Consider the following 24466-nt stretch of genomic DNA (forward strand, 5'->3'; position numbering starts at 1 on the left):
TGGTTAAATAAAAGGTTAAATAAATAAATAAATAAACAATCTGAAAATGTGGTCGGAGGCACCAGATGGATGATGTGACACAAAACGCGGAGCCCGTATGCACGCAGGCTCTGTGAATTATACCGCAACGCTTTACGCCTCTCCACATCTTTAACAATGCGGAGGACTGAGCATTCACATGATTGGTTGACGGTAGGTGAACGCTGGAGGTCCTGTATAGGACTGTTTAGTGTTATATATATATATATATATATATATACACTGTTTCTGACCGTTTGAGCAGACACATGCACATTTGTGGCCTGCTGGAGGTCGTTTTGCAGGGCGCTGGCAGTGCACCTCTTTGCACTAAGGCGGAGGTAGCGGTCCTGCTGCTGGGTTGTTGCCCTCCTACGGCCTCCTCCACGTCTCCTGATGTACTGGCCTGTCTCCTGGTAGCGCCTGCATGCTCTGGACACTACGCTGACAGACACAGGAAATCTTTTTGCCACAGTTCGCATTGATGTGCCATCCTGGATGAACTGCACTACCTGAGCCACTTGTGTGGGTTGTAGACTCCGTCTCATGCTACCACTAGAGTGAGAACACCGCCAGCATTCAAAAGTGACCAAAACATCAGCCAGGAAGCATAGGAACTGAGAAGTGGTCTGTGGTCACCACCTGCAGAATCACTCCTGTTTTGGGGGGTGTCTTGCTAATTGCCTATAATTTCCACCTTTTGTCTATTCCATTTGCACAACAGCATGTGAAATTTATTGTCAATCAGTGTTGCTTCCTAAGTGGACAGTTTGATTTCACAGAAGTGTGATTGACTTGGAGTTACATTGTGTTGTTTAAGTGTTCCCTTTATTTTTTTGAGCAGTGTATATATATATAATCAAGATCAAGCGAGCTTTTGCACATCTGCTCAACATATATACATATATATATATATATACATATATATATATATATATATACATACACCTGGTTAAATAAAATGGAATATAGTGTAGTTAAAGTTACTATAAATAGTGCAGTAGTTTTACACCAATGTTGGTGTCATTGGACAAACTAAATCAAGTGTAGCTCCAGTATTTCACCAATGATATACTTGACCAAGCAAGTCTGAAAGGAAGTCAAGTATTGATGGTATGTAGAACACCCGTGGAGAAGTAGACACCCCCCACCACCCGCGGAGAAGTAGACGCCCCCCCACCCGCTGAGAAGTAGAGGCCCCCCCCCCCCCCCCACCCGCTGAGAAGTAGACCCCCCCCCCCCCCCCACCCGCTGAGAAGTAGACGCCCCCCCCCCCCCACCCGCGGAGAAGTAGACGCCCCCCCCCCCCCCACCCGCGGAGAAGTAGACGCCCCCCCCCCCCACCCGCGGAGAAGTAGACGCCCCCCCCCCCACCCGCGGAGAAGTAGACGCCCCCTCCCCCCACCCGCTGAGAAGTAGACGCCCCCTCCCCCCACCCGCTGAGAAGTAGACGCCCCCTCCCCCCACCCGCTGAGAAGCAGACACCCCCCCCCCCCCACCCGCTGAGAAGTAGACGCCCCCCCCCCCACCCGCTGAGAAGTAGACACCCCCCCCCCCCACCCGTGGAGAAGTAGACGCCCCCCACCCATGGAGAAGTAGACGCCACACCTTTGGGAACCTCATTCAAATGCCTTTTTTAAGATTCATTTTATTGAGCAAATTCTGAAAATTTTATCCAACACACACTGTACAGTTTTGTTCAGCAAATTTCAACCAACTGCAACAAATCAGATACATCTGTGAGACACATGGAGACACATGGAACCTGCAAAAAATTTAGCACTGTGTCATGTGACAAGAGTACTTATCTATACAAGACGCGAGTGCAACGCAAATAACACAATTATTTAAGCAAAGTGGCCATTCTGCGTACATACAAATTGCAGAGCTGCACATATTTGTTTAACTCGAAACTATGCAGGATTGCCATTTTGAGTAGTCACTTACGTTCTTGCGTTGCATACTTGCATGAGGTATAAATTAGGCTTTAAAGATCCCGTGAAAATTGTATTTGCTGCAAATAAGTGTTGTATAAAATCCATGACCTATTGTGCATATATACATACCCTAGTTCAAAATAACATGGCAACTTAACTTAGTCATTTTATACCGGTACATTGAAATTAAGATTGGCTGAAAAAAAAAAAAAAAACGTATTTTACAGCCATAGTAATCTGCTGTAATTTTCTCTAAGAAAACCTTTGGCAATCGCAATGACTGTTTGGTCCCTGGCCTGAACACAAACATTCAGTAACATTTACAATATTTTCAACATATGGCAACAAAGGATCAACTGAAGGCCCTGATTTTTGGGTCACAACATGATTCAAAACATTCGAACACTTCACTTTCCCCTTAACATTAAACCTAACAAAAAAGAAAACTTAAAAAACTTAACCCACTCCTGAATTTGACTGTACTTTTGTCCTGCAACTTCTGGGATGGTGAAAATGTCAACACGAGGCGCCAATTAAAATCCTGAGTGAGGCCGGATGAAGACGCAGCAAGCCAATAAAAACAAAGCACTAAAAGAGGCTAAACCACAATGACTGTGTCCCAAAAGACACCCTAATCGCTATTAAGTGCATTACATTTGACCAGAACCCTATGGGACCCAGGTCAAAAGTAGTGCCCTATAAAGGGAATAGGGCTCTGGTCTAAAGTAGTGCACTATATAGGGAATAGGTTCCTGGTCTAAAGTAGTGCCCTATAAAGGGAATAGGGCTCTGGTCTAAAGTAGTGCACTATATAGGGAATAGGGTTCCATTTGGGACACGGCCCCTGTGAAGCAGGCTACCGTTGACTGACGGTGCCACTACGATACATGTTCAATGTCAAACTTAAGATAACATTTAACATAACATTTAACATAAGTCATGGGAGCAGCGTATCCCAAACCATTCAACTACAATAATGATGAAAGATAGATCACAAAAACACCTTGTGGCAACTTCTTCACAAACGGACAGATTTTAGCTGGTTCCCAGTTAGCGCCGATGCAAAGTTAGCGTCCGATCGAAAACTAATGTCCGTTCGTGTTGCCATTTTCAAAAGTCTGGAATAGTTCTTGCAATTCAGGTTCAATAAAATACTTCAAAGATGAAGAGGGTGGTTGATGATGCTATTAAATGCTTTACCCAGAGAAAATAATTATATTTAAAAAAAAGCCACTACAAAAATACTATTTATTTTAGGTAAAAAGAATAAGGCCATTTTAACTTAGTCCTGCAATGGATTTGTTACGATTCAAGTGCTTACATTCAGCAAACACAGAATACATTTGAGGCCGTCAAAGTTGAAAATCAATGAAAACAGTCTAGACTACACAAAAGTAGATAAAAATGGCAAATCAAATGAGTCCGTGACAACAGGAAGAGCCACATCAAGATCAGTCTTGCACATTCATTTCAGGAAAACCGAAATCTGCAAACTGTCGTGTAGGCTAGACCAAATAGGGTAAACATTCTATTTTTGTTCTTGCAAGAAAAGTGATGGTACAGTGACACTGTTTACCAAATCTATCAGTCCATCCTCAAGGTACAAAACAGAAGCTAGTAAAAAAACAAAAACAGCTACTGAGCACCATTCTGCACTGTAATGTCTATGGAGTGTCTTTCAAGCACCTCCGTGTGTAACTTCTGTGACACGTCAGTTTCTTCAGTCCTGTTGACACGTTAGATTCATGCCATCATCCCGTTTGTGCACAATACAAAACAAAATAAAAGTACTTTACTGTGGTCAGACGATGACATGACATGATGTTCCCTTCTGGCGTCAACAGTAAAAGTCAGACCACAGTCGAGCCTTGTTGCTAAGCTAGCTAGGCTAAACCAAGAAGTCACTGGAGCTATCACGCTGGTATTCCGCTACAGGTTCATATAGCGGACGTATCTGTATCACAGGGGACAGGTTCACCTGCAGGATCCTCTGGGCCTTCCTCCTCAGTTCCTCCACCGTGATGCAGTCGTCCACTTTGACCACCTTCCACCGCAGGCTGTTCTCATCCAGACGACACTCCTCCTGATCGTTCATCGCCCACAGAGACTGGTCGTCCCTCCAGGACCGTCTGTGGTTTGACACGTCAATCTCGTAGTTGTAAACTCCTCGGCCGTTTTGATACATCACCGGGGCGGAGTCTCCGATAAGGGCTCCGTTCCATTCCGGACAGGAGGGATGATACCTTTGACCGACCGTTGCCGCTGCTTTCGGTGTTCTACCCGTGTTCTGTGAAGGCAGCAACGGTATCCCTGAAAGTGTTGGAAGTTGAGAGTGAATCTGTAGTCTCGCGGCGTGTCTTCTCGTCAAACCTGTAATGTTTGTTAGTTTCAGACATTGAGGATCAATGGTCATAACAGGAGGTCTGGGAAAGACCGATCCCTTGTGAGATTCTGATGCACTAGTAGTCCACGATGCGTACTTGTTAGACTCCTTCTTCTTCTTCTTCCTTCCCCTCTTCTTGCCTGTCCTTGAGCCCTTGCTAGCCATGTCCGTGCAGTACATCTCTTCTGATAGTGTTTTGGCTGTACAAGATCTATATCCATACACATCTTTGCTTCGTAGCACTGTGGGCTTGTGGCCTTCTTCTTTAAGCCCTTGGAGAAAGGTTACTAGTTCCTCGGTGTCTGAGAGATCCTTTGACATGGGGTTGAGGATCTGTAACGCCTCTAGCAGGACAGTCTGTCCAGCCGAGGCGATTCTGGACCAGGAGTTGACGGCCTTCTCCACAACCGGATCTGTGTAATTCATGACATCTGCCTTGAGGTAAAAATGTTTGAGAGCTCCCGAAGTCTGTCTTGCTTTTCACCCTGTTGAGAGAAGCAGTTTCCAAATAAATAAATCAAGAAGACAAACTAAAAACAAATGCATGCTTACTGCTGTAGGCTGGAAAGGGTACCTATTGGGATCACTTCTATGGGTTGGGACTGATTTCAAGCACTTATTCCCATTGCAAAAGTGCAAAAGTGACTATCTGCACCATTATGTACGAAATAGCTATAATGTCACACTTGGAAAGGCTAAACGTAAGCGAAGGCGGCTTTCCAGTTTGCAAAGAGAGGTGCTATAGCTAACTAGCCGTAAATAACTTAATTGTTTAGCTAGTAGGGATGGGCACAAGTACTCGATTCAAGGTTTGTATTCAGTTACCAATGAGTACTTAACATTCTCAAAAATGCAACCAATTAGCAAGTTGATATAACATTTCAAACAGGGATTGACACAAAGGATTGCCTTATTGCCTGAGGAAAGTAAACTGAGCAGTCATGCTAGTTGAGCCTGCTCTGAGGTTGCCCTATTTGGCAGGTGATATTTAAAAAAATAGAGGTGGGGGGGGGGGGGGGTGACAACCAAACTGCAAAGATTTACAGTAGCCTAAAGCTTGTCTCTCTGGTTCCCCCATATTGTAAGTTAAAAACAGACAGTGCATGGCAGTTGGGCAGGTTGAGCTTGCTCTGATTTTATTTCCAAACAGTCAACCAAAATACCAAGAACTGTTCTTTCTGGTTCCTCCCCTACATGTAGGTGAAAGGCAGGCAATATTATATATGGCATTTCTGCATGTAAATAGCTAATCATAATCATTTACAGGCAAGTGATCATAATCTTCAGGCAAGTGGAAAATACTCCAGACCTGCCTGACAAAAAACAATGTGTTAAATCAATATATATTTTATATTTGACATTCTTCAAAGTAGCCACCCTTTGCCTTGATGACAGCTTTGCATACTCTTGGCATTCTCTCAACCAGATACCTGGAATGCATATAATTTGGCAGGTTTGCCTTGTTAATTTAATTTGTGGAATTTATTTCCTTCTTCGGGGTAGGGGGCAGCATTTTCACTTTTGGATAAATAGCGTGCCCAATTTCAACATCCTTCTACTCATCCCCAGAATATAAGATATGCATATTATTAGTAGATTTTGATAGAAAACAGTCTGAAGTTTCTAAAACTGTTTGAATCATGTCTGTGAGAATAACAGAACTTATGTAGCAGGCAAAACCCTGAGGACAAACCATTCAGAATTTTTATTTTTTTGAAGTCACTGTCTTTTCAATGAGTTTTCATTGGGTCACCAGATTTCTAAGGGACTTGTTTGCAGTTCCTACCGCTTCCACTGGATGTCACCAGTCTTTGGAAATTGGTTGAGGTTAATCCTTTGAGTAATGAAGTACGGCCATCGTAAAGGAGGATCAATTGAAGTAAATTGTTTGAGAGGGACATTACCAAAAAAGTTGCGTCAGTTTGTTTTCTTTTGTATTGAACACAGATCATCCCGTCTTCAAATTGATCGATTATTAACGTTTTAAAATACCTAACGTTTTATTACAAAAGCAGTTTGAAATGTTTTGGTAAAGTTTACATGTAACTTTTGATATATTTTGTAGTGACATTGCGCAAGTTGGAAGCTGTGTTTTTCTGGATGAAACACGCCAAATAAATTGACATTTTGGATATATATCGACGGAATTAATCGAACAAAAGGACCATTTGTGATGTTTATGGAGTGCCAACAAAAGAATTTCGTCAAAGGTAAGGCATGAATTATATTTTTATTTCTGCGTTTTGTGTCGTGCCTGCAGTGTTGAAATATGCTACTCTTTGTTTACGGTTGTGCCATCATCAGATAATAGCATCTTATGCTTTCGCTGAAAAGCCTTTTTGAAATCTGACATGTTGGCTGGATTCACAATGAGTGTAGCTTTAATTTGGTATCTTACATGTGTGATTTAATGAAAGTTAGATTTTTATATCATTTTATTAGAATATGGCGCTCTGTATTTTCCCTGGCTATTGGTTGGGGGGACGTTTGCATCCCACCTACCCCAGAGAGGTTAACGCGTTTGAGCCAATCAGTTGTGTTGTGACATGACAACAGTCCATCATTACTTTAAGACATGAAGGTCAGTCAACCCGGAACATTAAGAACTTTGAACGTTTCTTCAAGTGCAGTCGCAAAAACCATCAAGCGGTATGATGAAACTGGCTCTCATGAGGACCGCCACAGGAAAGGAAGACCCAGAGTTACCTCTGCTATTGAGGATCAGTTCATTAGAGTTACCAGCCACAGAAATTGCAGCCAAAATAAAAATGCAAGTAACAGACACATCAACATCAACTGTTCAGAGGAGACTGTGTGAATCAGGCCTCCATGGTCGAATTGCTGCAAAGAAACCCCTACTAAAGGACACCAGTAAGAAGAGACTTGCTTGGGCCAAGAAACACGAGCAATGGACATTAGACCGGTGGAAATCTGTCCTTTGTGATGATTCTAAAATTGGAGATTTTTGGCCATGTCTTTGTGAGACGCGGAGTAGGTGAACAGATGATCTCCGCATGTGTGGTTCCCACCATGAAGCATGGAGGTGGTGGTGTGATGGTGCTTTGCTGGTGACACTGTCAGTTAATTAATTAGAATTCAAGGCACACTTAACAAGCATCACTACCACAGCATTCTGGAGCGAGTGGGACTACCATTTATTTTTCCAACAGGACAATGACCCAACACACCTCCAAGCCGTGTAAGGGCTATATGACCAAGACAGAGTGATGGAGTGAAGTAGACCAAGAAGGAGAGTGATGGAGTGCTGCATCAGATGACCTGGCCTCCACAAACACCCGACCTCAACCCAATTGAGATGGTTTGGGATGAGTTGGACTGCAGAGTGAAGGGAAAAGCAGCCAACAAGTGCTCCGGATATATGGGAACTCCTTCAAGACTTTTGGAAAAGCATTCCAGGTGAAGCAGGTTGAGAGAATACCAAGAGTGTGCAAAGCTGTCAACAAGACAAAGGGTGGCTACTTTGAAGAACCTCAAATAATTTTTTTATTTGTTTAACACTTTTTGTTACTACATGATTCCATATGTGTTATTTCATAGTTTTGATGTCTTCATAAAGAAAAACCCTTGAATGAGTAGGTGTCCAAAATGTTGACTGGTACTATAAATACAGATACACAGTGCCTTCAGAAAGTATTCAGAACCCCTTGACTTTTTCCACATTTTGTTCTAAAAATGATTGCTGAGGATCTTTAAAAATTCAAATCAACACACAACACCCCATAATGACCAAGCCAAAACAGCTGAAGAAATTTCCACAATTGTTTAAAAAAAAAGATTTTTAAAAAAGATAGCAAAGCAAAAACAAAGCCATGAGGTCAAAGAATTGTCTGTAGACCCCCGAGACAGGATTGTGTCGAGGCACAGATCTGGGGAAGGGTACCAAAACATTTCTGCAGCATTCAAGGTCTCCAAGTAAACAGTGACCGCCATCATTCTGAAATGTTAGTAGTTTGGAAACACCAAGACTCTTCCTAGAGCTGCCCGGCCAAACTGAGCAACCGGAAGAGAAGGGCCTTGGTCAGGGAGGTGACCAAGAATCCGATGGTTTGTGGAGATGGGAGAAACTTCCAGAAGGACAACCATCTCTGCAGCACTCCACCAATCAGGCCTTTATGGCAGAGTGACCAGACGAAAGCCATTCCTCAGTAAAAAAGGCACATGACAGCCAGCTTGGAGTTTGCCAAAAGGCACCTGAAGACTCTCAGACCATGAGAAACAAGATTCTCTGGTCTGATGAAACCAAGATTGACCTCTTTGGCCTGAATGCCAAGCGTCACATCTGGAGGAAACCTGCCACCATCCCTACGGTGAGGCATGGTGGTGGCAGCATCATGCTGCGGGGATGTTTTCAGCGGCAGGGACTGGGAGGCTACTCAGGATCGAGGGTAAGATGAACGGAGCAAAGCACAGAGAGATCCTTGATTAAAACCTTCTCCAGAGTACTCAGGACCTCAGACTGGGGCGAAGGTTCACCTTCCAACAGAACAACGACCCTAAGCTCACAGCCAAGACAACGCAGGAGTGGCTTCGGGACAAGTCTCTGAATGTCAATCAGTGGGCCAGCCAGACCACGGACTTGAACCCGATCGAACATCTCTGGAGAGACCCGAAAATAGCTGTGCAGTGACGCTCCCCATCCAACCTGACAGAGCTTGAGAGGATCTGCAGAGAAGAATGGGAGAAACTCCCCAAATACAGGTGTGCCAAGATTGTAGCGTCATACCCAAGAAGACTTGAGGCTGTAATCGCTGCCAAAGGTGCTTCAACAAAGTACTGATTAAAGGGTCTGAATACCTATGTAAATGTGCTATTTTTTGTTGTTGAAATTAGCAACCATTTCTACAAACCTGTTTTTACTTTGTCATTATGGGGTATTGTGTGTAGATAATGGAATAAACTATTTAACTTCTTGTCAATATGGGGGCGCTGTTTCCACTTTGGAAAAAATCGTGCCCAAATTGAACTGCCTTGTACTCTATTCTAGATCGTACAATATGCATATTATTATTACTATTGGATAGAAAACACTCAAGTTTCTAAAACTGTTTGAATTATATCTGTGAGTAAAACAGAACTCATTTTACAGCAAACTTCCAGACAGGAAGTGAAAAATCTGAAAACGATGCTCTGTTCCAGGGCCTGCCTATTGAATTGCCTTATATTTATGGATATGCATGCACTGCATACGCCTTCCACTAGATGTCAACAGGCAGTGGAAGGTGGAATGGGGTGTCTAGCTTGATCTGAGGTCGAACAAGAGCTCTTGGAATGACGTGTCCAGAATTTCCTTTCTCTACCTAAGTGCGGGAAGCTCCTCCATATTGTCTTCTGATAAGCGTTCGGTAAACACGGCTAATATCTCCGGCTCTGTTTTTATTTGATACATATTAGAAAAACATCATAAAGTAGGTTTTTTCAACCGAGTTTCATCAGTTTATTTAACGTTTAATGGGACTTCTGGAGTTTTCCGTTCTCTGCGTCGAGAGAAATTGGGAACGTCATCAACATTGGCTAGCCTTGTGGCGCGAATTCGACAGGAGAGAAGGACATTCTAAAACCAAACAACGATTTATTCTGGACCTAGGACTCCTTGTACAAGATTCTGATGGAAGCTCAGCAAAAGAACAATTTGATGTTATTTCGTATTTCTGTGGAAAATGTTGAGTCCTATTATCCACCCTTTTTGCGGGCGCTGTCTCGCTATAACGTAAGCTGTTTGTTATGGTAAAGTTATTTTTTTTAAATCTAACACGGCGGTTGCATTAAGAACTAGTGTATCTTTCATTTGCTGTCCAACATGTATTTTTTAGTAAAGTTTATGATGAGTTCTTTGGTCAGATTAGGTGAGTGTCCAAAATGTCTCCGGAGATTTTGGTGAATCGATGCTACATATTCACAATGTATAACCACGGTTTGCAGCTCTAAATATGCACATTTTCGAACAAAACATAAGTGTATTGTATAACCTGATGTTATAAGACAAAATGGTGAAAATATGCAGTTGAGTCTTTTGCTATTGTGGTTAGCTAATAAAAAGTGTTTTTGCTGTAAAACATTTTTTTTTAAAATCGGAAATGATGGCTGGATTCATAAGATGTTTATCTTTCATTTGCTGTATTGGACTTGTGATTTCATGAAAATTATATTATATGATATCCCTGTCACGTTAGGCTAGGCTATGCTAGTCAGCTTTTTTGATGAGGATGCTCCCGGATCCGGGATGGGTAGCAATGAAAGGTTAAAAGTAGAGAAAATCCCCTCCTGGATCCAGAGTCTTGCTGTCTAATATTTATGAGGCAAACTGTGTAGCATTTTTTAGTTACTTGTATAACTTTGAGCTGGGATGTCTGTTCTGCAAATAGCTTCGGTCAGACTGTATAAGAATGTTTGCAATGTGTTTGTTAGCTATTGTTAGCATTCTCTATGGGATTTTACATGTACATGGGGTTAGAAAATGTCTCCCCTTGTGTTCAGTGCCGGTATTACCAAATACCTCAGTACGGCACGAGGTCGGTATAAAAAAAAAAAAAAAAGTATGACAATCTGGATACTGCTAACCCTAAATGTGTTAAATTCAGTGATCCCCGATCCCTACCCTAGTTAATGATGAGAAAAGAATCCCTACCCAGCCCTAACTCAAGTGTCGGACCCGTCGAGCTCAGTAGAAACAACAAGGATAAATATTTGCTCTTGGGGGGGCGGGGGGGGGGGGGGGGTTGTCTGTTTTATACGGCCATTCAGAAAGTGTTTTAAACTAACATGTCTGGACTCTCTTTAATAACAATCAACTGCTCCTGTCATTAGATCATCTGGTAAAAGGACTGTTTTCAGTTGGCTAAATGAGTTATATCATTACGGCGCCCTCCCAGCCAACTAGACAACTGTGTGAAGAATTGGAGTCAACATGGCCTAACATCCCTGTCGAACGCTTGACACCTTGTCGAGTCCATGCCCTGACGAATTAAGGCTGTTCTGAGGGGAAAAGGGGGGGGGGGGGGGGGGGGGCAACTCAAGGTGTTCCTAATGTTTGGTACAGTGCCTTGCAAAAGTATTCATCCCCCTTGGCATTTTTTCTATTTTTGTTGCATTATAACCTGTAATTTAAATTGATTTTTATTTGGATTTCATGTAATGGACATACATAAAATAGTCCAAATTGGTGAAATGAAAAAACTTGTTTCAAACAATTCCAAAATATTACAAATGGAAAAATGGTGCATGCATATGTATTCAGCCCCTTTGCTATGAAGCCCCTAAATAAGATCTGGTGCAACCAATTACCTTCAGAAGTTACATAATTAGTTAAATAAAGTCCACCTGTATGCAATCTAAGTGTCACATGATCTCAGTATATATACACCTGTTCTGAAAGGCCCCAGGGTCTGCAACACCACTAAGCAAGGGGCACCACCAAGCAAGGGGCACCACCAAGCAAGGGGCACCACCAAGCAAGGGGCACCACCAAGCAAGGGGCACCACCAAGCAAGGGGCACCACCAAGCAAGGGGCACCACCAAGCAAGGGGCACCACCAAGCAAGGGGCACCACCAAGCAAGCAGCACCATGAAGACCAATGACCTCTCCAAACAGGTCAGGGACAAAGTTGTGGAGAAGTACAGATCAGGGTTGGGTTATACAAAAATATCAGAAACTTTGAACATCCCACAGAGCACCATTAAACCCATTATTAAAAAATGGAAAGAATATGGCACCACAACAAACCTGCCAAGAGAGGGCCGCCCACCAAAACTCACGGACCAGCAAGGAGGGCATTAATCAAAGAGGCAACAAAGACACCAAAGATAACCCTGAAGGAGCTGCAAAGCTCCACAGCGGAGATTGGAGTATCTGTCCATAGGACCACTTTAAGCTGTACACGCCACAGAGCCGGGCTTTACAGAAGAGTGGCCAGAAAAAAAGCCATTGATTAAAGAAAAAAATAAGCAAACGTGTTTTGGTGTTCGCCAAAAGGCATGTGGGAATCTCCCCAAACATATGGAAGAAGGTACTCTGGTCAGATGAGACTAAAATTTAGCTTTTTGGCCATCAAGGAAAACACTATGTCTGGCACAGACCCAACTCCTCTCATTATGCCGAGAACACCATCCCAACAGTGAAGCATGGTGGTGGCAGCATCATGTTGTGGGGATGTTTTTCATAGGCAGGGACTGAGAAACTGGTCAGAATTGAAGGAATGATGGATGGCGCTATATACAGGGAAATTCTTGAGGGAAACCTGTCAGTCTTCCAGAGATTTGAGACTGGGACAGAGGTTCACCTTCCAGCAAGACAATGACCCTAAGCTTACTGCTAAAGCAACACTCGAGTGGTTTAAGGGGAAACATTTAACTGTCTTGGAATGACCGAGTCAAAGCACAGACCTCAATCCAATTGATAATCTGTGGTATGACTTAAAGATTGCTGTACACCAGCGGAACCCATCCAACTTGAAGGAGCTGGAGCAGTTTTGCCTTAAAGAATGGGCAAAAATCCCAGTGGCTAGATGTGCCAAGCTTAGAGACACATACCCCAAGAGACTTGCAGCTGTAATTGCTGCAAAAGGTGGCTCGACAAAGTATTGACTTTGGGGGGGGGTGAATAGTTATGCACACTCAAGCTCTGTTTTTGTGTCTTATTTCTTGTTTGTTTCACACACACAAAAAAATACTGTGCATCTTCAAAGTGATAGGCATGTTGTGTAAATCAAATGATACAAACCCCCCAAAAACCTATTTTAATTCCAAGTTGTAAGGCAACAACATAGGAAACATGCCAAGGGGGATGAATACTTTCTCAAGGCACTCGGTGTAGTAAAATATGGTATACCGCAAAGTGGGGCTGTGACGGTCTTTGGAATTTTTGTTGACTTCATTGGTTATCCAAATGAACACGGCCGCCCATTACAATCATTCCAATAGCAAAACAGACTAAACATTCGTATATATATTTTTTAAAGACTAATTCTCCTCACCTCCGCTCCTGATTGCATGTGCTGCAGGGAGTAGGGGGAACTTTGCCTAGGCAACCGAAGAGTCAGTACAACAAGCTGAAATAAGGAGCAACAAAGTTATTACGTTTTTATATGAAAAAATAAAATAAAAATGCCAAGCCTTCAATCAGCTGTTTGTGTAACGGATGTGAAATGGCTAGCTAGTTAGCGGGTACGCGCTAATAGCATTTCAATCGGTTACGTCACTTGCTCTGAGACCTGAAGTAGGGTTTCCCCTTGCTCTGCAAGGGCCGCGGCATTTGTGGAGCGATGGGTAACGATGCTTCGTGGGTGACTGTTGTTGATGTGTGGCAGAGGGTCCCTGGTTCGCGCCCGAGGTCGGGGCGAGGGGACGGTTTAAAGTTATACTGTTACATTTGTTCCACAACACAAAATACTAAAACTGTACTTCCTCTTCCTCCCATCTCTCCTGATGTTGACCAGGCTTACTTTTATATGCTGCTTTTGGGTCAAGTTTGTGGACTTGAAGATAATTTAAAAATATACATTTATTTTTGGGGTTATTTTAATGATGGTCTTCATCAATAATCATTGGGTATACAAATATAAATTTACCTGACAGCCCGAATGTCAAGTGCAGTGAAAATGTGTTACGGTAAATTCCCTTCTCAGTTAATAATTGGCCTTCAGTCTAGTTTTACTTTAAAAAGGCTTAAAATATGAGAGAACTACATTTTCATGAGTATATGAAAACAGACCTCTCAAATGACAATCCAAAATTAGGCTAGTTAGCTATATTTATTAACAGTTAGCAGCCACTCCTAAACTATTTTTTACTAGCTACCGTATCACTTTGGTCAATAACATGGTCTTCAAATAGCATCTTGACTACGCAATATTCAATCAAGGGAGGGAACATCTCCACTGTGCTGAATAGGCTGCCAACCAACTGTTTCGCATGCTGTTCCGTAGAGATCTAGGCGATGCCTTGTTACAAAGGTAGTAGGCTATAATGTGAGCACACTAGTGCTAAACAGAGACTACGAAACACCAACTACACATTTAGCCTCTATGGTGATGCAGTTGTAGCTCACACCCACAACAGTTGAACAGTGAGATCTAAATATTGATCATTTTTCAGTGATATAACAAGTTACTTTTGATGGAAAGTAGTCCTAAAGTGTTATTTATACCATACGCAAGAACACAATCTACGCAAATTGGTGATCTTTCGTAATTCTGTGCGAGTTACGAATTGAGAAGTTGCTCACATTTCTGTATTTTTGCTAAACAACTACACTGGATTATTGCCATTTTGCGTAGCGAAATGTTACTTTTTGTATGTAGTTTGTTTAGTTTTGCGTTACACATAGCAACCCCAACACTGGTGGTAGCGCCCCTTGTGGTATGGAGGAACCCCCCCCCACCCCATGAGTGGATATGAAAACCTTTAGTAACTGCCATCCCAAAACTATCTCGTTTTATATTAAATGTAAATATGACCATATAAACTTAGTAAGAACAGAAAGGGGTTTACAATAACCTACAAACAAAGAAAATCAAATGTATTTTAAAATTAAATCTCAGTAATACGACGTAAATTAGACTTCACACAAAACTAGCTAGCGACAGCCGGGTCACTAGTAGAATAACGTTACCACACACTCACTTCCCTCTCAGTTTTCAAGCAACACAGTTTGCTATGAGATTTTGGGTTTCCTTACGTTTTCTCTGCGTTCAACGCTAAATTTGAGCCCAGAATTGGAGGGAAATGTCATTAGATGAAACATGACAGCGACCAAGAGACGCAAACATTCTAATCTAAATAAAACCTTACCTTTCAACGGTTTTAAGCAAGCATCATTCGGTCCAGTGGCAACTGATGTCTAGATTAAAATGGCTGCAATGGTGCGAATTGACTCAGTGAAAAGAGGCGGGGATAAAAAAAAAAAAAGGAAACAGGGTGGAATGAACACCCATATAAGGAAGAAAGGGCGTTTAATGAACGTTCACCCGTTCCGTAAAAGTCCGCTTTTTTAGTTCGGTCAAAGATTGTCTATTATATTGACAAGATATTCGAGTGACCACTCTAACAATGGCAACACACAAAGATGTAAGGCAGGCGGGAGGAGGCGAGATCAGGTGGGATTATTCTAGCCAATGAGACGGCAGATACGCGAGTGCACAACAGGCCATAGAGATAGATAGAGGACTAATCTTTGTATCTGTGCCATTATAGCGTCTGTGACAACATGGGCAGCGCAGGAGTTGGAACCGAAATTATTTCCCAATCGTTTCATTTTGAACAGAACCACTATTTGTTTGTTCTGTTCCAGTGTTTCTGACCAGCAAAATAAAGTCATGAACCGGATCTAATCCCCCAAAAAGTAACGGTTTATATTGTTCCTTTCTTAAGGTAAAACTTGGTTGATTTCACAGGTTAATTCATTATATGACTTCACCAATCAGTGCGGTTGGAGCAGGCAAGCTAGTTGTTTACATGCATGATGGACAGAGAAGTGTAGCTAATGGTGCAAGATGTGACAGAAATTTTACAGGTGGGTAGAGAGCGAGAGAGGGTTGAGGAGCAGGCTTGAAGCGTTAAGCATTTTATTACAAGCATTATCTGAATTAGGTCCACAGAATTATACCTAGGAGGAGAGGCTTCTATGAAGGAACGTTCAATATCCTTTGAGCTAGTGTTGCACATGGGGATGTGTGAAACTTACTCCTCAGCCTGAAATGTCCCCACTTGCGCCAGTGTATAGCTAGCTTTTCGAAATACACCAACTGGTTAGACGTTTCAGAAGGGCAGTCATGTGTGCTAGCAAAGCAGAGGTCCCAGGATTGTGCCAGGTCTGGGCCAAATCGTGATGCAAGCAGTGGTTGCATCACCGCCTGGTATGGCACTAGCTCTGCATCTGACTGTAAGGCGATACACAGGGTAGTGCGTCAGATGCTGAGCAGTACATCACTGGGTCCAAGCTTCCTGACATCCAGGACATCTATACTAGGCGGTGTCAGAGGAAGACCCAAAAAATGGTCATAGAATGTTCTCTCTGCTACCGCACGGTACCGGAGCACCAAGTCTAGGAACAAAAGGCTCCTTAACAACCTCTACCCCGAAGCCATAAGACTTCTGAACAATTAATAAAATGGCCACCTGGACTACTTACATTGACACCCCCCACACTGCTACTCACTGTATATTATCTATGCAGTCACTTTACAAAAGACCTCGACTAACCTGTACCGCCGCACATTGGCTCGGTACCGATACCCCCTGCATATAGCCTCATTATTATTATGCCATTTTCTTGTGTTACTTTATTTTATATATATTTTTTTTTTGCTTTACGTTATTTGGTAAATATTTTCTTCAATGTATTTCTTGAACTGCATTTTTGGTTAAGGGCTTGTAATTCAACATTTCACTGTAAGGTCTACTACACCTGTTGTATTCAGCATTTCACTGTAAGGTCTACTACACCTGTTGTATTCAGCATTTCACTGTGAGGTCTACTACACCTGTTGTATTCAGCATTTCACTGTGAGGTCTACTACACCTGTTGTATTCAGCATTTCACTGTAAGGTCTACTACACCTGTTGTATTCAGCATTTCACTGTAAGGTCTACTACACCTGTTGTATTCAGCATTTCACTGTGAGGTCTACTACACCTGTTGTATTCAGCATTTCACTGTAAGGTCTACTACACCTGTTGTATTCAGCATTTCACTGTGAGGTCTACTACACCTGTTGTATTCAGCATTTCACTGTGAGGTCTACTACACCTGTTGTATTCAGCATTTCACTGTGAGGTCTACTACACCTGTTGTATTCAGCATTTCACTGTAAGGTCTACTACACCTGTTGTATTCAGCATTTCACTGTGAGGTCTACTACACCTGGTGTATTCAGCATTTCACTGTAAGGTCTACTACACCTGTTGTATTCAGCATTTCACTGTAAGGTCTACACCTGTTGTATTCAGCATTTCACTGTAAGGTCTACTACACCTGTTGTATTCAGCATTTCACTGTAAGGTCTACTACACCTGTTGTATTCAGCATTTCACTGTAAGGTTTACTACACCTGTTGTATTCAGCATTTCACTGTAAGGTCTACACCTGTTGTATTCAGCATTTCACTGTAAGGTCTACTACACCTGTTGTATTCAGCATTTCACTGTGAGGTCTACTACACCTGTTTTATTCAGCATTTCACTGTAAGGTCTACACCTGTTGTATTCAGCATTTCACTGTGAGGTCTACTACACCTGGTGTATTCAGCATTTCACTGTAAGGTCTACTACACCTGTTGTATTCAGCATTTCACTGTAAGGTCTACACCTGTTGTATTCAGCATTTCACTGTAAGGTCTACTACACCTGTTGTATTCAGCATTTCACTGTAAGGTCTACTACACCTGTTGTATTCAGCATTTCACTGTAAGGTCTACACCTGTTGTATTCAGCATTTCACTGTAAGGTCTACTACACCTGTTGTATTCAGCATTTCACTGTGAGGTCTACTACACCTGTTGTATTCAGCATTTCACTGTAAGGTCTACTACACCTGTTGTATTCAGCATTTCACTGTGAGGTCTACTACACCTGTTTTATTCAGCATTTCACTGTAAGGTCTACTACACCTGTTGTATTCAGCATTTCACTGTAAGGTCTACTACACCTGTTGTATTCAGCATTTCACTGTAAGGTCTACTACACCTGTTGTATTCAGCATTTCACTGTGAGGTCTACTACACATGTTGTATTCAGCATTTCACTGTGAGGTCTACTACACCTGTTGTATTCAGCATTTCACGGTAAGGTCTACTACACCTGTTGTATTCAGCATTTCACGGTAAGGTCTACTACACCTGTTGTATTCAGCATTTCACTGTGAGGTCTACTACACCTGTTGTATTCAGCATTACACTGTGAGGTCTACTACACCTGTTGTATTCAGCATTTCACTGTGAGGTCTACTACACCTGTTGTATTCAGCATTTCACGGTAAGGTCTACTACACCTGTTGTATTCAGCATTTCACTGTAAGGTCTACTACACCTGTTGTATTCAGCATTTCACTGTGAGGTCTACTACATCTGTTGTATTCAGCATTTCACAGTAAGGTCTACTACACCTGTTGTATTCAGCATTTCACTGTGAGGTCTACTACACCTGTTGTATTCAGCATTTCACTATAAGGTCTACTACACCTGTTTTATTCAGCATTTCACTGTGAGGTCTACTACACCTGTTGTATTCAGCATTTCACTGTGAGGTCTACTACACCTGTTGTATTCAGCATTTCACTGAGGTCTTCTACACCTGTTGTATTCAGCATTTCACTGTAAGGTCTACTACACCTGTTGTATTCAGCATTTCACTGTGAGGTCTACTACACCTGTTTTATTCAGCATTTCACTGTAAGGTCTACTACACCTGTTGTATTCAGCATTTCACTGTAAGGTCTACTACACCTGTTGTATTCAGCATTTCACTGTAAGGTCTACTACACCTGTTGTATTCAGCATTTCACTGTGAGGTCTACTACACCTGTTGTATTCAGCATTTCACTGTGAGGTCTACTACACCTGTTGTATTCAGCATTTCACGGTAAGGTCTACTACACCTGTTGTATTCAGCATTTCACGGTAAGGTCTACTACACCTGTTGTATTCAGCATTTCACGGTAAGGTCTACTACACCTGTTGTATTCAGCATTACACTGTGAGGTCTACTACACCTGTTGTATTCAGCATTTCACTGTGAGGTCTACTACACCTGTTGTATTCAGCATTTCACGGTAAGGTCTACTACACCTGTTGTATTCAGCATTTCACTGTAAGGTCTACTACACCTGTTGTATTCAGCATTTCACTGTGAGGTCTACTACATCTGTTGTATTCAGCATTTCACAGTAAGGTCTACTACACCTGTTGTATTCAGCATTTCACTGTGAGGTCTACTACACCTGTTGTATTCAGCATTTCACTGTGAGGTCTACACCTGTTGTATTCAGCATTTCACTGTGAGGTCTACTACACCTGTTGTATTCAGCATTTCACTGTGAGGTCTACTACACCTGTAGTATTCAGCATTTCACTGTAAGGTCTACTACACCTGTTGTATTCAGCATTTCACTGTGAGGTCTACTACACCTGTTGTATTCAGCATTTCACTGTGAGGTCTACTACACCTGTTCTATTCAGCATTTCACTGTGAGGTCTACTACACCTGTTTTATTCAGCATTTCACTGTGAGGTCTACACCTGTTGTATTCAGCATTTCACTGTAAGGTCTACTACACCTGTTGTATTCAGCATTTCACTGTAAGGTCTACTACACCTGTTGTATTCAGCATTTCACTGTAAGGTCTACTACACCTGTTGTATTCAGCATTTCACTGTGAGGTCTACTACACCTGTTGTATTCAGCATTTCACTTTGAGGTCTACTACACCTGTTGTATTCAGCATTTCACTGTGAGGTCTACTACACCTGTTTTATTCAGCATTTCACTGTAAGGTCTACTACACCTGTTGTATTCAGCATTTCACTGTAAGGTCTACTACACCTGTTGTATTCAGCATTTCACTGTAAGGTCTACTACACCTGTTGTATTCAGCATTTCACTGTGAGGTCTACTACACCTGTTGTATTCAGCATTTCACTGTGAGGTCTACTACACCTGTTGTATTCAGCATTTCACGGTAAGGTCTACTACACCTGTTGTATTCAGCATTTCACGGTAAGGTCTACTACACCTGTTGTATTCAGCATTTCACGGTAAGGTCTACTACACCTGTTGTATTCAGCATTACACTGTGAGGTCTACTACACCTGTTGTATTCAGCATTTCACTGTGAGGTCTACTACACCTGTTGTATTCAGCATTTCACGGTAAGGTCTACTACACCTGTTGTATTCAGCATTTCACTGTAAGGTCTACTACACCTGTTGTATTCAGCATTTCACTGTGAGGTCTACTACATCTGTTGTATTCAGCATTTCACAGTAAGGTCTACTACACCTGTTGTATTCAGCATTTCACTGTGAGGTCTACTACACCTGTTGTATTCAGCATTTCACTGTGAGGTCTACACCTGTTGTATTCAGCATTTCACTGTGAGGTCTACTACACCTGTTGTATTCAGCATTTCACTTGGAGGTCTACTACACCTGTAGTATTCAGCATTTCACTGTAAGGTCTACTACACCTGTTGTATTCAGCATTTCACTGTGAGGTCTACTACACCTGTTGTATTCAGCATTTCACTGTGAGGTCTACTACACCTGTTCTATTCAGCATTTCACTGTGAGGTCTACTACACCTGTTTTATTCAGCATTTCACTGTGAGGTCTACACCTGTTGTATTCAGCATTTCACTGTAAGGTCTACTACACCTGTTGTATTCAGCATTTCACTGTAAGGTCTACTACACCTGTTGTATTCAGCATTTCACTGTAAGGTCTACTACACCTGTTGTATTCAGCATTTCACTGTGAGGTCTACTACACCTGTTGTATTCAGCATTTCACTTTGAGGTCTACTACACCTGTTGTATTCAGCATTTCACTGTGAGGTCTACTACACCTGTTGTATTCAGCATTTCACTGTGAGGTCTACACCTGTGGTATTCAGCATTTCACTGTGAGGTCTACTACACCTGTTGTATTCAGCATTTCACAGTAAGGTCTACTACACCTGTTGTATTCAGCATTTCACTGTGAGGTCTACTACACCTGTTGTATTCTGCATTTCACTGTGAGGTCTACTACACCTGTTGTATTCTGCATTTCACTGTAAGGTCTACTACACCTGTTGTATTCAGCATTTCACTGTGAGGTCTACTACACCTGTTGTATTCAGCATTTCACTGTGAGGTCTACTACACCTGTTGTATTCAGCATTTCACTGTGAGGTCTACTACACCTGTTTTATTCAGCATTTCACTGTGAGGTCTACTACACCTGTTGTATTCAGCATTTCACTGTAAGGTCTACTACACCTGTTGTATTCAGCATTTCACTGAGGTCTACTACACCTGTTGTATTCAGCATTTCACTGTAAGGTCTACTACACCTGTTGTATTCAGCATTTCACTGTAAGGTCTACTACACCTGTTGTATTCAGCATTTCACTGTAAGGTCTACTACACCTGTTGTATTCAGCATTTCACTGTGAGGTCTACTACACCTGTTGTATTCAGCATTTCACTGTGAGGTCTACTACACCTGTTGTATTCAGCATTTCACTGTGAGGTCTACTACACCTGTTTTATTCAGCATTTCACTGTGAGGTCTACTACACCTGTTGTATTCAGCATTTCACTGTAAGGTCTACTACACCTGTTGTATTCAGCATTTCACTGAGGTCTACTACACCTGTTGTATTCAGCATTTCACTGTAAGGTCTACTACACCTGTTGTATTCAGCATTTCACTGTAAGGTCTACTACACCTGTTGTATTCAGCATTCCACTGTGAGGTCTACTACACCTGTTGTATTCAGCATTTCACCGTGAGGTCTACTACACCTGTTGTATTCAGCATTTCACTGTGAGGTCTACTACACCTGTTGTATTCAGCATTTCACTGTAAGGTCTACTACACCTGTTGTATTCGGCATTTCACTGTGAGGTCTACTACACCTGTTGTATTCAGCATTTCACTGTAGGGTCTACTACACCTGTTGTATTCAGCATTTCACTGTGAGGTCTACTACACCTGTTGTATTCAGCATTTCACTGTGAGGTCTACTACACCTGTTGTATTCAGCATTTCACTGTAAGGTCTACTACACCTGTTGTATTCAGCATTTCACTGTGAGGTCTACTACACCTGTTGAATTCAGCATTTCACTGTAAGGTCTACTACACCTGTTGTATTCAGCATTTCACTGTGAGGTCTACTACACCTGTTGTATTCAGCATTTCACTGTGAGGTCTACTACACCTGTTGTATTCAGCATTTCACGGTAAGGTCTACTACACCTGTTGTATTCAGCATTTCACTGTGAGGTCTACTACACCTGTTGTATTCAGCATTTCACTGTAGGGTCTACTACACCTGTTGTATTCAGCATTTCACTGTGAGGTCTACTACACCTGTTGTATTCAGCATTTCACTGTGAGGTCTACTACACCTGTTGTATTCAGCATTTCACTGTGAGGTCTACTACACCTGTTGTATTCAGCATTTCACTGTAAGGTCTACTACACCTGTTGTATTCAGCATTTCACTGTGAGGTCTACTACACCTGTTGTATTCAGCATTTCACTGTGAGGTCTACACCTGTTGTATTCAGCATTTCACTGTAAGGTCTACTACACCTGTTGTATTCAGCATTTCACTGTAAGGTCTACTACACCTGTTGTATTCAGCATTTCACTGTAAGGTCTACACCTGTTGTATTCAGCATTTCACTGTAAGGTCTACTACACCTGTTGTATTCAGCATTTCACTGTGAGGTCTACTACACCTGTTGTATTCAGCATTTCACTGTGAGGTCTACTACACCTGTTGTATTCAGCATTTCACTGTGAGGTCTACTACACCTGTTGTATTCAGCATTTCACTGTAAGGTCTACTACACCTGTTGTATTCAGCATTTCACTGTGAGGTCTACTACACCTGTTGTATTCAGCATTTCACTGTGAGGTCTACACCTGTTGTATTCAGCATTTCACTGTAAGGTCTACTACACCTGTTGTATTCAGCATTTCACTGTAAGGTCTACTACACCTGTTGTATTCAGCATTTCACTGTAAGGTCTACACCTGTTGTATTCAGCATTTCACTGTAAGGTCTACTACACCTGTTGTATTCAGCATTTCACTGTGAGGTCTACTACACCTGTTGTATTCAGCATTTCACTGTAAGGTCTACTACACCTGTTGTATTCAGCATTTCACTGTAAGGTCTACACCTGTTGTATTCAGCATTTCACTGTAAGGTCTACTACACCTGTTGTATTCAGCATTTCACTGTGAGGTCTACTACACCTGTTTTATTCAGCATTTCACTGTAAGGTCTACTACACCTGTTGTATTCAGCATTTCACTGTAAGGTCTACTACACCTGTTGTATTCAGCATTTCACTGTAAGGTCTACTACACCTGTTGTATTCAGCATTTCACTGTGAGGTCTACTACACATGTTGTATTCAGCATTTCACTGTGAGGTCTACTACACCTGTTGTATTCAGCATTTCACGGTAAGGTCTACTACACCTGTTGTATTCAGCATTTCACGGTAAGGTCTACTACACCTGTTGTATTCAGCATTTCACGGTAAGGTCTACTACACCTGTTGTATTCAGCATTACACTGTGAGGTCTACTACACCTGTTGTATTCAGCATTTCACTGTGAGGTCTACTACACCTGTTGTATTCAGCATTTCACGGTAAGGTCTACTACACCTGTTGTATTCAGCATTTCACTGTAAGGTCTACTACACCTGTTGTATTCAGCATTTCACTGTGAGGTCTACTACATCTGTTGTATTCAGCATTTCACAGTAAGGTCTACTACACCTGTTGTATTCAGCATTTCACTGTGAGGTCTACTACACCTGTTGTATTCAGCATTTCACTATAAGGTCTACTACACCTGTTTTATTCAGCATTTCACTGTGAGGTCTACTACACCTGTTGTATTCAGCATTTCACTGTGAGGTCTACTACACCTGTTGTATTCAGCATTTCACTGAGGTCTTCTACACCTGTTGTATTCAGCATTTCACTGTAAGGTCTACTACACCTGTTGTATTCAGCATTTCACTGTGAGGTCTACTACACCTGTTCTATTCAGCATTTCACTGTGAGGTCTACTACACCTGTTTTATTCAGCATTTCACTGTGAGGTCTACACCTGTTGTATTCAGCATTTCACTGTAAGGTCTACTACACCTGTTGTATTCAGCATTTCACTGTAAGGTCTACTACACCTGTTGTATTCAGCATTTCACTGTAAGGTCTACTACACCTGTTGTATTCAGCATTTCACTGTGAGGTCTACTACACCTGTTGTATTCAGCATTTCACTTTGAGGTCTACTACACCTGTTGTATTCAGCATTTCACTGTGAGGTCTACTACACCTGTTTTATTCAGCATTTCACTGTAAGGTCTACTACACCTGTTGTATT

General features: G+C 42.0%; 1 protein-coding gene across 2 annotated transcripts; it reads right to left on the reverse strand.

Moving 5' to 3' along the window:
• Positions 1-1640: 1640 nt before the first annotated feature.
• Positions 1641-15414, reverse strand: LOC129851347 (uncharacterized). Of its 2 annotated transcripts, XM_055917815.1 has the most exons (3): positions 15146-15414; positions 13330-13404; positions 1641-4823 (listed from the first exon to the last, which is right to left on the reverse strand). In XM_055917815.1, the coding sequence occupies exon 3, from the start codon at positions 4762-4764 to the stop codon at positions 3844-3846; it is 921 nt and encodes a 306-aa protein (XP_055773790.1). In that variant the 5' UTR covers positions 4765-4823; positions 13330-13404; positions 15146-15414; the 3' UTR covers positions 1641-3843. The 2 variants fall into 2 exon arrangements, with proteins under 2 accessions (XP_055773790.1, XP_055773791.1); XM_055917816.1 differs by lacking the exon at positions 13330-13404.
• Between the last annotated feature and the right edge of the window lie 9052 nt (positions 15415-24466).

Source organism: Salvelinus fontinalis, chromosome 3 (genome assembly GCF_029448725.1).
Source record: "Salvelinus fontinalis isolate EN_2023a chromosome 3, ASM2944872v1, whole genome shotgun sequence".
Taxonomy (NCBI): Eukaryota; Metazoa; Chordata; class Actinopteri; order Salmoniformes; family Salmonidae; genus Salvelinus; species Salvelinus fontinalis.

Bases quoted from the DNA above. Each gene is read 5' to 3' on its own strand.
- LOC129851347 (XM_055917816.1), bottom strand. From the start codon at position 4,764: ATGAATTACACAGATCCGGTTGTGGAGAAGGCCGTCAACTCCTGGTCC.